The 19,103-nt window shown below is 41.2% G+C and overlaps 1 protein-coding gene across 1 annotated transcript in view; it reads left to right on the top strand.

Moving 5' to 3' along the window:
• The window catches only part of CCDC39 (coiled-coil domain 39 molecular ruler complex subunit), a 141,337-nt gene extending 123,604 nt beyond the window's left edge, over window positions 1-17,733 (top strand). The window contains exons 18-20 of the mRNA XM_069213092.1: window positions 4,890-5,069; window positions 8,929-9,044; window positions 16,916-17,733. Coding sequence (XP_069069193.1) covers window positions 4,890-5,069; window positions 8,929-9,044; window positions 16,916-17,078 — 459 coding nt within the window. The 3' untranslated portion in view covers window positions 17,079-17,733. The remainder of the gene's footprint in view (window positions 1-4,889; window positions 5,070-8,928; window positions 9,045-16,915) is intronic.
• Window positions 17,734-19,103: the final 1,370 nt, after the last annotated feature.

Raw genomic sequence — 19,103 nt, 5'->3', positions numbered from 1 at the left:
TGTGTTTGAGGAAGGTATACACTACCACTGCCTGCCATGCAGCAACTTTTCAATGTGTGAGTGACACCTGCATTGCATGCTGAGAGACCAAGTCAGTCAGCCTGGCACCGTACACCTCAGACCCCTACAATCTCATCTGCGGAATTCTGCAAGAAATCTCCCTGGGCCAGATCCTCATGAACGCATACATACATAATAACCCTAGCCAAGATCATCCACTCTCAGAACCGCAACATTCTCTCCTAACCTGACAATACGCAACTCATTCTCTACCTTGCTGACAAGATGTCTCCCATATGGATCAAGTTCAATGCCTGCATGACTGAAATTGCCCACTGGATGAAGACCAGACCACTAAACCTGAACACTAACATGAATCATGATCTTTAGGAAGAGAACTTCACCGTAGGCCTCCACCTGGCGGCAAAAGCTCCGACTGACAGCCACTACCACCACCCATGACGAGAACCACAGGATCGCCATAGAGAGCAAACTCAACATGACCACCCAAGTTAATTCCATTACTGCCTCACGCTTCCATACCCTGAAGATGCTGAGGAAGTGTGGCTCCCAGTCAGCACCCCGAAAAGAGTCATACATGCCCTAGTCACAAGCAAGGTGGACTACAGACACACACTCTGTGCCAAGATCAGCAAAAAACATACCAGAAGGCTACGGACAATTCAGAACTCGACAGGCAGAATCACTCTGAACCTCCCACGCTGCACTCAAGTCACATGACACCTGAAGGAGCTAGTCATGGTAAGGGAGATAATCAGCTCAGATAGCCCCTGCGCTCAGCCCCTTAGTAGCTTGACACAAGCAGGGCTTAACTCAGAGGCAATGTGTGTAGTATTTGTACATGCATGCACAATAACACAGTGAAAACACCACATAAAGACTCCACTCCAGTTTAGAAAAATAGCCAATATTTATCTAAATCAAACAAGACCAAAATTACAAAAATCCAACAGACACAAGCAAAAATATCAATTTTTAAAGTAAAAAGAGTGAGTCTTAATCCATAGAAATCAATGGATGCATTGTTTTAGCACAAAGTACCTGTTATGGATCAAAAATAAAGCCGCACAGTTGGGTGTGCATCGGAAAAGCAAGCGATGCATTGATTCCTTACTCACAAGTGAGGCCGTGCGTCAACACTTTCCTCACAGGGAAGGGATGTGTCGATTTCCAGATAAGCAGCCTTGGGTCCATGCATTGATGTTGAAGATTTTGACGCCCAGGGAAGATGCGTGGAAAATCCAGATGCACGGCAGCGATGAATCCACACGGATTGTTGATTTTTCAGCTGCAGTGCTGGCGCTGCATTGCTTTTTCTGCCGCTCAGCTCTGGTGTGTGGATTTTCACTCCGGTTCTGCCAGCTTCTCCTTCCAGGGAACCAGGGACTGGATGTAGCACCACTTGGCAAGTCAGGGGGTCTCAGCAAAGAGTGCCCAGGTGCTGGCAGATGAAGTCTTTGATGTCCCTGAGACTTCTTAACAGGAGGCAATCTCAGTCCAAGCCCATGGAGAATCTTCACAAGCAGGATACACAGCAAAGACCAGTCTTTGTCCTGTCTAAGGCAGAAGCAGCAACTGCAGGCCAACCCAGCAAAGCACACACAGCAAAGGGGCAGTACCCCTCCCCACAGCTCTTCAGCTCTTCCCCGTGGCAGAGGTTCTTCTTGATCCAGAAATGTTCTAAAGTTACGGGGTCAGCAGTCCAATACTAATTTCTGCCTTTGAAGGAGGCAAACGTCAAAGGAAAGTCCTTCCAGTTCTTCCTTGCCCTGCCCCAGACACACACTAGAGGGTTGGAGACTGTATTGTGAAAGGACAGGCACAGCTCTTTCAAGGGTATGTGACAGCTCCTCTCTTCCACACCAGCCCCGGAAGACTCGTCAGGGTATGCAGGACACACCTCAGCTTCCTTTGTGTCACTGTCTAGAGGGAATTCACAAACAGCTCAACTGTCAGTCTGACCCAGACGTGTATTCATTAGCCAAGCAGAGGCACAGAATGGTTTAAGCAAGAAAACGCCCACTTTCTAAAAGTGTAAATTTTCAGGCAGAAAATATAAAAACCAAATTTTAAAAAAGATGTATTTTTAAATTGGGAGCTCAGAGACCCCAAATTCAGATCTGCTCCCAACGAGAAACTGCACTTAAAAGATATTTAAATTAAATGAAATCCCCATGTTACCCTATGGGAGAGACATCCCTTGCAATAATGAAAAACGCATTTGGCAGTATTTCACTATCATCAGGACCTCCCTTTTACATAGGGCCTACCTCAGGGCTGACTTACATGTAGTAAAAGGGAAGTTTGGGCCTGGCAAGTGAGTACACTTGCCAGGTCGAATTGGCAGTGCAAAACCGCACACATAAGACACTGCAGTGGCAGGTTTGAGACACGTTTACAGGGCTACTCATGAGGTGTGGCACAATCAGTGCTGCAGGCCCACTAGTCACATTTGATTTACAGGCCCTGGGCACTCCTAGTGCACTTTACTAGGACTTACTATGAAAATAAATATGCCAATCAGGGATAACCAATCATAATCACAATTTACACAGGGAGCACTTGCACTTTAGCACTGGTCAGCAGTGGTAAAGTGCCCAGAGTACCAAAAAAAAACCCCAGTAAAAACGAAATCCAACACACAGTCAGAAATACTGGAAGCAGAGGCAAAAAGACCACAGAAGGATGCCAGGTCTAATAGCCAGGATACCCTCCTGGATGATAGTGCGCTCTACAGATCTGCATAACTTAACTTTACTGTTGCCTAGTCTCAATTGGTGTGGATATGTGTATATGAAAGTGTGAGCTTCAAGAATGCACTGCTCTGCTTACATGTGTGTGCATGCAGATAATGCTGTTACTTGTGCTTTATCTATTCTAGTTGTGTGGCCGAGGCTTATACTATTGCTTCTAGTTCGATTCTTGTGCCGGAAGCTCAGCTCAGGAAGGCTAAGTGCCCTCTGACAGTTTTTAATTTCTGGCAGTTATAGTGCTTTGTATTTACTTAAAACAGGTACTGATATTTGATAGGAAGGATATTGGCAACAATGTGTGCTTTCCAGTAAATTGCTATGATGTGCCCTTTCTGGGAATCATGTGTATTTACCAGGAAATAGCAATCATCTGTGCTGACTTATAATTCGTCATTGTTACTGGAAGGGACATAGATGTGATGAACCTATTGAGGAGATAAGGAACACAGTGCAAGGGAGTTCATAAACACCAAAGCGAGATTGGGTGGGGAGGGAAAGGAAAGGTTCCGAAAGAATGTAGAAAAATAGAGATGAAGCACTTGAACATGAGAGCAATGCAGGTAACAAAGAACAAAACAATACCTCCAAGACATAAACGCCTCCAAGACAAAGAGGACAAGGTGGTCAAAACCCACAGATGTAAATGAGGAAAAGGAAGAAGAGAAATACAAACTACCAAAGAAGACACATAGGTAAGATAAAATGAAATCTCATGTACAGCAAGCAGTGGCAAAGCCAGTAGTCCTGGCTTTGACTGTCAAGCCACTGGCTTTGCTGATGTTTGTTTCCTTAAATTGTGTTGAGTAAAGTTTAACAATGACAATTCATAAACTGCCACTATGTGTGTGCCTGCTTGCAGATGCACAGGCGGCCACCTTGGGATTGGTTTTATCACACTTTTTCAAAAATCATTGTACAATCGTCTCTATATTATATGTACCAAAATGGTTCTCGCGAAACCTTTCTAGTTACATATAAATGTGCAGTATTCATTAAATCCTTCTTATCTTTAAACTTCTTATTTACATTCTTCAAGAACAAAACCTCTCTCAGAAAGAGTTGTGTGTATGCATTCTACAAGCTTATCTGTAACTCCTTATTGTCTCCTGCACATTCTCTTCTCTCTTGTTTGTACAGAACTATGTGTGAAGCACAGGTGCATTTTTCCTGTGTTGTGTATAACAGATGAAGTTTGTTCATCAAAATTCTTAATACAGAAAGGCAGCAGTGTTCATCATCTTAATCTGTGGTTCAATGCATTTCAAAACAACTATTTTTAGACTCTCATTTGTTTTTGATCCTATACACCTGCTCAGAGTACCATTAAGATTTGGGTAAAAAATGAAAATGCTTTAGGGGCTCAGGACTCCTAGTGATATATACATTATTCATGACCTATTGCTCACATTTTGATGTCTATTATTTTCAGCAAAGAGTGGTGTTTTACTTTGCACTCACCCGTTGCACTCACATCATCAATTGCATGTTTCTGATTGGTGAGCCATTCGAATTACAAGTTACAAAAGCATTATTGCCTGGATAGAGATTACAGAGCAGATGCTGAGGTGAGCAAATGTGTTCTTAAAACCACTTAGGATTTGTTTTGCAAACCATCCACAATAATAATCTTTCATCCTATCAAACTCTGAGAATTGTTATAATTGACATTAATGAGTTACAGTCACACATAATAGATCTGAATGGGGCAGTGGGGCATTTTGATATATATTGCACATGCCATTTTGATATACATTGTTTCTGCTAAAACCCCCAACACAGTGTATCCCTCGAGGTCTGTGAGTGCACTTTATGCTGAGTTAATTTGCTAGGATTGCAATGCCTTATAAATGCATAAACCTGCCCATTCCCTCATTCACAAAGGAGGCAGCCATGCCTTCAATGTCCTTTGTAGCAAAATCGAGTTAAAGACGGCCGACAACAGCTTTAAATGTATAAAAACTCACACAAATAAACTCCTGCTCATTAAACCAAGATTGGGAGTCAACACTGCAGAGGAATTGTTTTTTTTTTATACCGACGACTACATTTGTTTAACTAATTCCTTGTACTTATGTTACATAATTTGAATACTCATAACATTACATCCTAAAACAGTGTGCTAAACTGGTTAAAGAAATCCGATCAGCTAAGAAAAGCAAAGGTGCAACAAAAGAAGAAAAAGACATAGAACTCCGTGACTTGAGAGGATTTAACAGATCCATAAACAAGATGTTGGTTGAAGCAACGGAAGAATGTCCTGATTTAATGACAGCCCTCGAGTTGTACTTTCAACAGGTATAATCCGTTTTTTCGTTTTTTTTTTTTTTTACTATTGAAAACTTGAACCGCCGTAATAATGCTTAATGAATTCAGTTTACTATATGTTTAGGAAATGTGCAATAGGACAAAGTTGAAAGAAGTTGACAAAAATGTTGAATAGAACCATGTTGAATGTATTTGGTCACTTTATAGAATAGGACAAAAGCAAAACTTGAAGAGAGGATCTTAAGAGTGTACGTTTAAATATCAAAATATATCTAATCTTAGTTTATTCAAAGTATTTGGTTTTAAAATAATACAAATAAATATTGTCTTCTGTGTATGCATTAAAAGACACAATTATGGGTGTTATTTGGAATACGGCAAAGCAGGATCTCTGCTACAGATTGGTCAGGCTACCTTCCCACTTAGGACACAGCTCCCCGATCCCATTAAGAGGTGGGGAATCGGCTGGATGTATAGCTCTCTACTACAAATTGCAGCTGTAACATTTTTTTCTTCACCATAGACTCCTAGATCAAAAGGATTTTCATTCCTTTCCCATCTGATTAGTTTACTTGAGGCTGGTCCTGTATTTAAAATATTGCAGCTCAGATTTGTTTTGCAATGGTAATGTCAGTATGCATTGTACTCAAAGGTGTTGTAAAATTGGAAAGTTTTTTGTAGAGCCTGAGTATACATTGTACTCAAATTTGTTGTAACAATTTGAATGTTCCTGCAGATCAGGAGTTTCCTTTTTTTGAAACACACTGTTCATTGAAATTGGGACTGTGCTCTTTAGAGACAGAATCCTGCAAAAGCAATCCAGATTTCAATGAAATTAATACGATCTCTCAATGCAAACTAATTGCACTGAAGAAAAACAGACGGGGCTCTTCCAAATTGCCCATAGATTCCTGAGGGAAGTCTGGTGATAGGGCTTCTTGAGCTTTATCTGGATAGTGGCTAGGCCACCCTAGTAAAAGGCTTTTACTGTGAGGTTGTCCTGTGGAACTCAAAATTAGAGAGCCTGAAGCTGGAATATTGTGTACTCCCAGTAAATAAAGGAGAGTGTATTTGAAATTGCCCGCTTGTAGATTTGTGGTCTTTGAAAACATGTTTCATGAAGGATAAGTTCAGTTTGGTTTCTTCTGTTCTAATCCTGTGGACAATTTCAACAATGGTCTAATTGGCCCTTTGTGGAGTATATTTTCACATCTCTGCTAGGTGATTGAAACAGTGGTGACATTGGTTAATTATCTAATGGATATCACTACTGGTTTGAAACATACTGTTTCCCTGCATCTCAGCACTTCAGATCTGTAGAGGTGCCAGTAGTGGTACAATTGAGATGTGAAGACCTACTATCCATGTTTTGGATCTCCTCTTGCATCCTTAAATTTATAAAAGATATTGCGAACATTAGAGAGAGTGTGTGTTTGCACCAAGGAGACACATTTTTCGTTACAGATTCTTTTTTTGCAAGTGGCAATGTTCCTGCATCTTTAATAAAAGGGTTATTCATGATTCTTTCCCTCTGGGAGAGTACTGATAGAGACACTTGAGTTGCCACTGTGCAGCCATTGATTTCACTGGCTTCTAAATCCATTCTCCTGAATTCCACTATATCTATATCTTCTCTAGTGGTCGTAACAGAAGAATATAGAAGCAAAGGTGGGAAACCTGTCTACACTTCTGGTGTTACTTGCTGCAGTATTTTAGTCATCTGTGCGTCGGTTACTAATAGATAGGCAAATTGGCCCCCCTTTTTCCCTGATTGCTTAATGGTCTACAAGAGAATGCAACTTATCAGTCTTCAGAAGGTGATCTTTTATCAAGAGGAAACAACAAGACACCAGTGAATTTCTAGTGGCATAAGAACTATAATGAACATAGAAAACCGCGCCCACTGACACCTGATCTGACATCACAGCAGTTTGTTTTGTATATATGTTTTCACCTCTTTGCTCTGTAGTATTTTTGGAGTCAGTTCAATGAGATCAGAGAAGTGTTCAGTGAGATTTTTGAAAATGCAAGTGATCAGTAAACTCAGGTGGCTTGCAGCAATTTTCTTCTTTCACAGACTAGGAATCAGAATATTGTGCTTAATACTTATCCCATTTCTTTGCACTCATGTTTCACTAGTCTCAAACTTCAGGGACCAATTCACAAAGATATTGCTGTGAGTAAGCAAAACATACTCTTCAATACTCCTGGCTTACTACTGAATTCCAAGACTAAGGGTCTGATTACGACCTTGGCGGACAGGATTACTCCGTCACAAACATGACAGATATCCTGCCCATCGTTTTACAAGTTCCATTATATCTTGTGGAACTTGTAATATGGCAGATGGTATATCCATCACAGTTTGTGATGGAGTAATCCCCTTTGCCAAAGTCGTAATCAGGCCCTAAGTCAGGAATATGACAAGAATAAATCACAGCAAAATCTTTGTGAATGGGCCCTAAGACAAATTTAATGGACATTTTGGTTTCTTTGAAGCACTATCTTCACTGTTGCACCAGTCATTGCAATCTCCTGAGCGGGGAGTACTTCAGCACAAAGGCGCCACAGTAAGACAAACATATAAATTGTTTGAAGCTTTTCCCTCCGTTTCTACGGTCTTTCCACAGCTAATGGCAAGAATGTCGAAGTGCTAAAAAAAATTGTACCACTGCTTTGTATTATGTGAACAGATTTTTTTTTTTTTTCACCATTTCTCATGTTATGCAGGAAAGCAATAACACTATTATTCTGGGCATGCACATATTGCTTCACTGTTAGACCTGGCATCCTTTGTGTGGTTTTCACCCTAACATTTTGCATTCCGATCTCCTGTTTTGCCGACTTCGTTATTGCTGGCCTTAGGACTCTGTGCACTTTACCTCTCCTATTCAAGGCTAAAGTGCTTGTACTCTCTTTAAAACATGGTAAGATTGGCTATACCAAATTGTCCTGTTTGATTTACTAGTAAGTCCTTAGTAAAGTGGAACTCCCTGTTTCAGGACAGGTAAATTTAATGTTACTAGGGGGTCTGCAGCACTGATTGTGCCACCTGCCTTCGTAGCAATTTAAACATCTCAGTTCTGACATTGCAGCCTGTGTATGCAATTTTAACCTGCAAAATAACCTTTTTGCTAGGTCCAAACCTTCCTTTTTAATACATATATCACCCCTTGGGTAGGTCTTTGAGAGCCCAGAGGGCAGGGTGCCATGTATTTAAAAAGTAGGATGTGTAATTATGAGTTTTACATGCCTTGGTAGTAAAAAAACCAAAATAAAAAACCCAAATTAGTTTTCCACTACTGCAAGGCATACCTCTGCCACAAGTTAACAATGGAGTTATCTTATTACATTTAATAAGTGTAATTTCCAAATGAGAACAGATAACCAGTTCACATTAGGGCCCATATTTATACTTTTTTAGCGCCGTATTTGTGCCGCTTTTTGACGCAAATGCAGCGCTAACTTACACAAAATGCAATTGCATTTTGTACGTTTGCTGTGCTTTTGCACCAAAAAGCGGCGCAAATACAGCGCTAAAAAAGTATAAATATGGGCCTTAGTATATCTAAAATTACAATTTTTTGAAACTGCCACTTTTGGAAAGTTGGCATTTTGCTGCCTTAGCCGTTTAGTGGCTGATGCCTGCCTCTGGGTCACATTACTGGGTGTAGTTGACAGTTGGGCTTAGATAATCAAATTAAAACCCTCTTAGTTACATAACCAGAAAATAATATGACAATCAACCAGGATGGTCCCTTTCTTTGTATACACTTTTCAGTTGTTGTCCACTGTAGGATTTAATGTTGTGGCTGAAATACCATTAAGAGTTTGTGACAAGTTGGAAATCTTTGTATGTGCACATTTATAAAACATGCTTCATCTTTAGTTTGATTTAGAGCTTCCTACGATAACATCAACACCAAGCAGTCGCCGCAGTTCTGCACCAGTTTCTGTCCGGAGCTCGGCGCTTTCTTCTGTTCGGAGCTCATTGTCTTCTGGAAGGTAACACTTAATTTATCCATTGGGGTTTATTCCCTCTACAGTCATTAGGCTGTGCTGGGCTTTGTTTGTCATAGTGAACTCAAAACAAATCCCACATAGATCATTTTAAAAGTGTGAAGAAACTAATATGTTTGTCCGTGACTGAAGTGTTTGACCAAAAGACTTTTTTGATGGCATGACACGAGAAAGAAATAAAAGCAGTGTTTTAATAATGATATCTTTTTGTATATTGCTTCATCCCAATGTTTTGTTGTCCTTGCACGACAGGTGTTTTTATTTTGCAGTTTGTAGTACATATACCAACCTTAAAAAAATAGTTGGCTAGATTGGTCTTTGCCTGATTCGAACTTGTGACATAGAAATTAAAAGGAAACATTAAAAGCCCGTGATTAATGGGCTGTCTCATTTTGCCAGTTGCATTTATGATACTGTGCTTACTGTTAATCATTTTTTTTCATCAGCTTTATTTATATAATATAGTCCAAAGATGTTTCTTTAGTCGTGTCACATTACTGATACAAGGTAACAGAAACAAAGGAAAAGCACACACTTACTTATGGCATTTGAATACGATATAGTAAATGATAGAGAGAAAACTAAAAACAGTAGTCTTGTCCAAATCTGGAAACAAAGTTCATAAGGTATGGCTTCCTACACTCTTCATGTTCATTGCCACTTTGGCTTGTGAAGGCTTATTCAGGAGATGGTTGCACGGGTTTGCTAATGTTTGGGAATCATGGGGAGTGTGCAGAATTATCCTCTCAGGCACAAAGACTCTCCTTGGTAAGCATAGTAGGCAACATTCAGATCCTAAGTGTGGAAATGTGCGATTCATTTGGGGGGGCTGGGGGCACAGAAGAACACTACCTCAAAACGTCACTAAGAGGGAGGCTTGAAAGAGGGGCAAAGCAGGAGATGACTGAAGGCATTCGGGTAGTGCAGATTAATATTGTGAGCGTTTGATTATCCATGTGCCTTTATACTTATTCTTCTTGCACGCTGCTTTTATTCTCCCTTTTCTTTGTACTCATGTTGCCTAAAGCAGCCTTGTGATAGCTTTTCAACATAATGTAAAATATCTAGATGAACATTACAAGTCTCCAGTGCTTGGGCATAAATGTTTGGTTCATAGAGTGTTCCCCTTTGCAGCTGATAAGGTACTGCCAGGTCCAGTGAGTAGATCTGTTATTGCAACTGACTCGCTTGACCTCAGGCACATTTGTTTTCTTTCAACAACAAAAAAACTACCTACGGAGAAGAGAGCTAGGGGCTACCCAAAGGAACAGTCACTCCAGGGAGCAAAAACATAAAATGACCTCAGGTGTCTTAAAAGTGCGACGATGGATAATCCTGGGACAACTGAATAATTATGGAGACCATAACAACAAGCATTTACAATGCAACGGGTCTCGCGTTTGCTCATGTTAGAGATGATCGCGTTGTAAACTCCTAACCCGACTTTTCACCTATCGGGCAAAAGTGCATTTATGTACATAACCCGAAAAAGTGAAATGAACTACGTAAAGCGCTCGACTTCTACCAAGCGAGATCGCGCTCGTAAATTAGAGAAAAAGAAGTCCATGAGCCCGATGGAAAACAGCGAGCCTCGCATGTTTTCTGTACTTGGTCGCTGCGCTCGAGGAGGGCTAGCCAATGGAAAAGGCATTGCCGTGAAAGCAAGCAGATTTTATTAGGCAAGCCCACGAACCAATAAAAAAACACTGCCGTGAAGTTGACAGGGCTCCGAGCCCTTTTCTAAATACAAAAGCGTCTCGCTGCGATACGCATGCGCGAGTGCATGCAACGCAGGCTCAACCCTAAAAAACAACCAGTATATGCCCAGTTAGTCATAAAGAATTTATTTGACCTGTCACACACCAACCTGGGTCTCATGGTTCATTTTAGGGTTGTCTACATCCGCCCAACAGTTTAGCAGGAAGACGAAACCGTATAGCCTCGGGGGAAGCATCACAAATAGCAATATCACTTACTTCCCAATCTCAAAGCCTGATTTTGGTTCCCATGTCAGTAGATGAGGAGCAAAGGTAAGTCCAGATAAGATGTCTGGATTCATCAACTGTTAGACCTTGCATTCTCGGTTTAGTCTCCCCTGTCTTTTTTTTTTGCCTCTGCTTCCCATGTTTTGTATGCTGGACTCTGTTTTTGGACTCTGGGCACTTTACCACTGCTGACCAGTGCTAAATTGAAAGTGCTCCTGTGTAACTGGCTTTTCCACGACTGGCATGTTTGATTTACTAGTAAGTTCCTAGTAAAGTGCACTAGAGGTGCCCAGGGCCTGTAAATCAAATGCTACTAGTGGGCCTGCAGAACCGTTTGTGCCACCCACATGAGTAGCTCTGTAAACATGTCTCATACCTGCCATTGCAGTGTCTGTGTGCAGTTTTGCACCGTCAATTCGACCTGGCAAGTGTACCCACTTGCCAGGCCCAAACCTTCCCGTTTTACACATGTAAGGCACTCCTAAGTTAGGCCCTAGATAGCTCCATGGGCAGGGTGCCATGTATGTTAAAGGTGGGACATGTACTGTTGTGTTTTACATGTCCTAACAGTGAATTGCTGCCAAATTAATTTGTCACTGTTGCAAGGCCTATCTCTCTGATAGGTTTACATGGGGCGCGCCTTTAAATATCTTTTAAGTGCAGTTTCCTATTGGGAACAGATAGAGCTATGGAGTTTGGGATCTCTGAACTCACAATTTAAGATACATCTTTTGGTAAATCTGTTTTTAAATTGTCTGTTTCAGCATGACACTTTTAGAAAGTGGGCATTTTCTTGCTTAAACCATTCTGTGACTCTGCCTGCTTGGGTATTCCCTGTCTGGGTCAGACTGACAGTTGGGCTGTTTGTGAATCCCCTCTAGACAGAGACACAAAGGGAGATGGGGTGTAACCTGCATATCCTGATGTGCCACCTGGGCTAGAGTGGAGGGAGGAGTGGTCACTTACACCTGAATGGGCTGTGCCTACCCTTACACAATGCAGTCTCAAACTCCCTGGTGTGTGTCTGGGGCCAGGCCTGGGCAAGGCAGGATCTTGTGAACAACAGAGACTTTTCTTTGAAGTTTGCCTACTTCAAAGGCAGGTAGTGGACCACAAACCCCAGATTTTTAGATTTTCTTCTGGAACCAAGAGGAACCTCTGCCAAGGAGCAGAGCTGAGGAGAAGTGCTGCACCTGCCTGTGTTTTGTTGGGCTATCCTGCAGTTGCTGCTTCCATATGAGGAAGGGGACAAAGACTGGACTTTATGGCATTTTCCTTCTTGTGAAGAATCTCCAAGGGCTTGAACTGAGCTTGCCTCCTGTTTTGAAGTCTCAGGGCCATCAAAGTCTTCCTCTGACAGCACTTGGACTCTCTGCTGAGATTCCTGCCCTGCCAAGTGGTGCCCTATCCAATCCATGTGCCCTTGAAAGGTGAAGCGGGTAGAACAAGGACATAAATCCACGCACAGGGAGCTGTGCGGGGAAAATTGACGCTCCACCTCCAACATGGCTGTAAAAACAATGCGCCATCCACCTTGCGGCTGATTTGAACGCATCACCGGCATCGTGGCTGAAGAAACGACGCAGTACTCACCTGTGGCTGCTGAAAACGATGCAAAATCCACGCAGTGCAGTTTTCCATCACCGTGCGGCTGGATTTCTCACGCATTGTCGATGGCCGTCAAAGTCATTGTGGACCTGCGCAGATCCAAGGTGCCCTGTCTGGAAATAGACACACCACTCTCTTGCAGGAGAAAAAACAACATATCATCTACACGACTGAAGAAGAAACGATGCACGACCTCACTAGCAAGTATGGAATCTACGCATCTCTGACTTTTCCTTCTCAAACTAGCCCGTGCAGCTTTATTTTTGTCGCAAACTAGGTACTGTGTGTAAAAGCAACGTTTCCATTGTCTATGTAGTAAGACTCTTTTTACTTTGAAAATTCATATCTTGACTTGTGTATGTTGGATTTTTGTCGCTTTAGTCTTGTTTGATTTAGATAAATATTGGATTTATGTCGCTTTGGTCTTGTTTGATTTAGATAAATATTGCCTATTTTTCTAAACTGGTGTGGTGTCCATTTTGTAGTTTTTTTCACTGTATTAGTGTGTGTGTGTGTTGGTACAGATATTGTACACATTGCCTTACAGATAAGCCTGACTACTTGGTCTAGGCTATCAAGGGGTGAGCAGGGGTTACCTAAGTGTGTATCTCTGTTGCCCTGACTAGAGTGAGGGTCCCTGCTTGGACAGAGTGCAAACGTCTAGGTCAAAAAGAAGCCATCATAATGCTGTTCAGAGATGGTGCTCACCAGATAAGCTCAACTTGGTCTGCACAAGGATCTCTCCAGTGGATGGTGTGGTAGCATTCCAAGGATGATTTGGTAGCATTTCATGACATGACAAGCACAGCAGTCAGAAAGCTATCAATGAATGTGGAAAATTAGGCTATATGAGTGCTTTTGAGCATCTTAGTTCACACTGTTTTTTATTTTGGCGACTACAAGTGCCTTTTTTCAGTCTGCTCTCCTCTCCCCATATCACTGTTTTTCTCTGCATATGCTACAGCTCCCCCAATGATCAAGGGAACCTCACTTAACGTGTGTGAACGTGTCATACAGATGCCATTGTAGATCCACCAGCAATAGCTCTTGTTCCACAGTCACGGTTAAAGGTTATTTCAACTTCTCGACTATCCGTTGTGATTTGATTTTGTTTTAAAAACTGCTAATGAGGAGCACAGTGCAAACATATATTGTTTAGGTGCTTTAATGTTTTTGGGAAGACGCAAACGAAGACAGCCCACTCATTCCTCTTGTTCCCTCCTCCGCCTCCTCCTTTCCTTCTATGGGATCATATATTATGCATACATGTTTAGGCATCACTAAAACCTAAACAATATAATTCGGAAATAGGGGGCTTAGAGGGTGGTGGAGTAAGATTAAAAAAAAAACATGAAATATTAAGTAAAAATAAATAATGCGTAGAGCTGAATAAAGCCATTGCACAAATGTCTGCAACCATCTCCTTTCAAAGTTTATCCTTTGAAATTTATAGCTGCCTAATTGCAAAAGAAAATCATGACTAAATCAAAGCGGGCATACTTTCCTGACCTTTTCCAGTGTGGTCCCCATTCTCTCTTGCACATTGACCATGCACAGGAACAACACACATATATGTACAAATTACAGACATGTCTGACAGAACACACAGTATGGGAGGTAAGAGCAAAGTTTAAAATAAGGGCAGAGGTGTGACCTAACCCCAACACATACCTTACAGAGTAGGTTAACAACTGATTATCTACCTTCAAAAATACTTTACTGAGTTTGGTCACCTTCAACAAAACAAATTTGGCCAGTGCTATGCGAATTGGCACAAGGGCTTTTTCTGCTGCAGTTTAAATTGTTTTCTCTTTTAAGATCCCTCTTTTCGTCTACCCAAGTACCTTTTGTTTTCTGAACACCCCTGCATGGAATGTCTTGAGCTGCACCTATTATATTAGGATCAACAAAGACTGTGTTCAAGCACTCACTGTAGTGTTTTATCTGCCTAAAATGAATACATTGATAGAAGTTTTAGCTTTATATTATGTTCATTTTTAATACATATCATCAGTTTAAGCTTGTGTTTGCATGATGTGAAAGTTTCTTCGAAAACTTGAGTACGTGACTTGAGCAGTACTTTCATATTTTTGTTCTCTGCTAGAAGCGAGTAAGGGTGATGCATGTTTATAAAACAGGATCTACCCTCACATTGCTTCTAATGGTGGAAACACCTAAAAGGATCAACCAGCCGGAAATGGGCACCTGTTTGAGCTGTTCTTTGTTGTTCTGCAGGTCCATAGATCGTTATGTCTGTCTCATGGAGCTTACTTAAAGACCAGTTTAAAGGCTTTGTATTCCACTAATATGAGGCCAGTTTTATAATACATGTTCTAATCGTGAGTCCACAGTGCTGACGAGAAATTGCACAATTATTGTTATACTATGATGATTCTACAATGACACCAGTTCATCAACAAACTGGATTGACTGAACCATTTCAACCCAGGCTACTTTCACTAGAATTCTGTGCCCACATCATATGTTTACACCACCTATTTCCAAAATATAAGAAGTTGACACCCACTGCCTTCAGTGCCTGCTTTTCAGGTCTGAGGGCAGGGAGCCTGGGTTGTGGGTCATCTGTGAAGGAATCTTTCTGCTATTCCCTGAAGCTCTAATCTAGTAGCACTAGGCACTGCCCTTGAGCCCGGAAGTGGCACCCTATGTGTCACTCATGGTTTTCCTGAATACAGCTGGTGTTATGGATTTCGTCAGTGAATGTCGTAATCTGACATTTGGGTCAGGAAAGCCAAGCCAGTCATCTATTCTTAAATTCCAAGGAAATGTGGTTGGCTCCATCTAACATCTCCACAAACAGAATTATTCAAGAGAAAAACATCTCAGGTTCTGGAATTTGAGAAACAGTTACAGTAGAAATTAAAGCTGTATTACTGCATGGAAAAGTTAGTATTTCTGAGTTTCATATTTTTACGTTTTGAAGTAAAGGCTGACTGCGAGCCACAACAGAATTGATTCAGGGACCTTGCATTGTAATCACTCAACCGGAACTAGCTCGGCCCTGAAGAAAGTTCACTGACCTTAATTACTGTTTCCAGAAGTAGTAGCACAGGAGATCTCATGATGCTTAACTTTCATTGCAATACCTCAGTCCAGCTAGAAGGAACTGCAGCTAAAAGGGACTTCTCATCAGATAATCAGGTAAGTCTAATACAGAACCAAAAGAAAGGAGAAATAAAGGTATTTCTCCTTGTTACACTTAGGTGATAATTGGGAACGCCTGTGCTTCACCCATGGAACGCCTTCACAGTGCAGAGAAATGCAAGGCACTACCTTGCGTTAATCTAGATTTACTAAGCCACACACAGCCATGCAAGGTGGCTTTGCGTAGCTTAGTGAATCTCACTTAAATACTTGCGTAGCCTTTCGGGATGCAAGGGCAATGCATGGGCTTAGTAAATCTGGCCTTTGTATTCTTCATAAGTTGAGAATGCAGCCTTCGATTGAAATGTGCACCATTTAGCGTGCACAATGTATGTTGGAGGCCACTTGTTGAGCTGGAGTAGGTGGTCATACTCCAAGAGATACTAAATGCTGGTCTGCAGAGGAAGGTGTCAGTGCCATCGAGTTGTAGATCCATTTTGTATCACAGTGAATTGGGTGTGCCATTTATAGATCTCATCAGACTCCAACCTCTGCTGGTGTGGTACAGGTTGTGGACTAAGCAGGAGGTTCTGTTAAACAGATAGATCCTACGGGACTGTTTATCTGTTCATTTGGTGAACCACATTGCATGGCTCTGTAACACCAGGGATGTGTGTTATAAACTAGAGTGCTCCTTTTTGACAACTCCATGACTGCAGATCAAATATGCAAGTCAGAATTTAAGCGCCTACGGCATTTTGTAGAGGAAAGATGTCAACTGGCAGACAGGCAGATTCCCAGAAACAAACTTATTGAACCTATTCTTAAGAAATCCAAGTTTAGACATTGCACACAACCTGAATGTATTACACAATTTCTGCTCAATAGAAGCCCATTTTACAGTTATAACTTACATTTGTCGTGCAATTTGCATAAGACAGAGCCTTGGTGATAAAAAAAATCTTAAAATAATCGAGCATTTATTTGTGAATTTATTTTTGTTTGATTAATTATTATATTATCTACTTTTAGTAACATTGCTGTATTGTTTGTAGAATCATGTAATTTAGTTTGTATATTTACTTTTATAGTTTAACAGAATAAAGTTGTTTTGAACTAAGTGTATTTAAACTTTATCACTTTCTGTTTTTGTTTCAGATCTTCTACATCTAAAAGCACTGCAAGTCAACAACCATCAGTTAAAGTTGTAGACCTACCTTTTGTCTGTCCACCAATCAGTTCGTCATCATCTTCTCAGGGATCAAGGTCTTCCAGTATTGCTGGCAGTACCAGTAGTGCTCGGAGAAAAAGTCAAAAATAGATGAAAGGAAGGTGCCTCCATTGTTCCTATCTTCATGTGCGAGAGGGGTTTTAAAAATCCTGTGTGACACATCAAACAAAATGCCCCACAGTAAGCAAGAGATTTTTCTCTGGATTGGTTAGAAGTCCTCTCCTTCCACCTTTCAAGAAATATCTATGTTGTGCAAAGGAGTTGTAATAATGAACAGGATTCTCCAAATGTTAAATTACTTAATGGAGAAAAAAATCTCTTTGAATAAAGATTCGGCCTCCAAACTTTGGGGGAATTTGTAATACAGATGAAAAGTTCCATATGTTCTTTTTTCCTCACATACCTTAAACCACCTGGGTTTTAGGGCTTAGCAGCCATTTATTTGATAAGAAATATGTATGTGATGCATTGCTATGCACATAGAACCTTAAAGATATATATGGTATTTGACCTCTTGTATATGCAAGAAGTAAAATATATTTTTGATCCTTCGTCCTTGAAGAATGGTCACATTTGAAGCATTGTATTTTCAGATTTTTTTTTTTTTTTAAATGTGAGAATTACAGAAGTGCTCCTGCAAAACAAGCTAGTAAGGCGAAGTTAGTCTGTACGCATGTTTAAACCATGTTCTTGTGTATAAGATATTCATATACATCTCTATACAATAAAATAATTTCTTGAATACAATATTAAGCGAAATAAGCACATTTCTGCTAAGGGTGGCCCTACAGGCATGGATCTGTCTTGCATGTGCTTGCTCCAGAAGGCAGAGTAAGAACCCCCTGGAAAACTATCCTAGGCAGCCAAAGATTCCAAGTGCTGCGGGTTGAGCGTATAAAGAAGTTTAGTGGACCAGCTCCTTAAACCTGATGTAGGAGGATTGACAGGTTGTGTGTTTCCACTGGTCGACGCATTCATGATTGAAGGCAGCGGGGGTGGTTGGAACTGTGTCCAAAAACATTGATAATAATATTTCAAAGCTGCTTTCTCTCTTCTCTTGATGAAAAAAATACTACAATCCAGAGATATTAAGATATCAAGGGAGATATTAAAATAAATTCCTCCTTGCAAGGGAGAGCTTTAGCTGTTTGCAAGTGCTCCTGTAATCACCTAAAACATATTTAAAAGCAGAATTGAGGGGGGCGACTTTGGCTGTGCTCCATCCACATTGATCTTTTTCTCCATGGGCATTTGTTTGGTCATCAGTTGTGTTCTTCCGCCTATGAAATAGTTCCTTGCTCATAAACGATAAAGAAATTGCTAACTCAGACCGGTGTCAGGGACTATGTATGGTTTAACCCATGATAAACAGCACAAAAGGGGATTTCATTGTGAACTCTTAGATGCATTATGAAGGGGTTTTACATTGTGAACTCTGTGACCTGTTAATTCGCTTTTTCCCCCCCCTTTTTTGTTTTTCCCCAGTGTGCAAGGGAATATGTCCTCTTCTAAAACTACAGGGTTGAAGTCTAGTAGGGACTGTTTCAAGCTCATTTCTGTGATAGAGCCCTGTAAGCTGTTACTCTGGTACTTGGGGTCGGGCCACAACTGAGTCCTGCGAGGAGTGCACCCTGAGTCACTTGTTGGTGATCTGGGATTTTGAAGCCAAGCTTTATTTTGCCACAAAATGACAGAAGTCACGTAAAGACTACTCCTGCTCAAAGGGAAAGACGTAGATCCATTCCCCCTCTTGGAGATTGGTCCCACAACAGGTCATAGTTGGGGTCCAAGTCTTTGCGTACATCTAAATCTGTGCTCTGTTGAGGAGCTGATCCCGAATTCCCGAGCCAGTCAGCATTGCCAAATAAGGGTGAGGTGCTTATCTGAGAAATACCATATTGTTTGCTAAGTCTGTGCCTGGAGAGTGACAATTCTGTTGGCGATATACCCAAACACAACATAAATGTATGTCAAGTGCAACCTGCATTGTACAGTAACAAATGAGCATGACTGTGGTAAGCCTCTGGTGCCCCTGGGATGAAACATGACACTACCCACTAAGATGGATCTATCATAGAAAAATTCAAGTGGTGCCCGCACAACACCTTGCTGGTC

This window comes from Pleurodeles waltl, chromosome 11 (assembly GCF_031143425.1).
Source record: "Pleurodeles waltl isolate 20211129_DDA chromosome 11, aPleWal1.hap1.20221129, whole genome shotgun sequence".
Taxonomy (NCBI): domain Eukaryota; kingdom Metazoa; phylum Chordata; class Amphibia; order Caudata; family Salamandridae; genus Pleurodeles; species Pleurodeles waltl.
The sequence above is the reverse complement of the archived record's forward strand: the minus strand, read 5'-3'. Positions and strand labels throughout refer to the sequence as shown.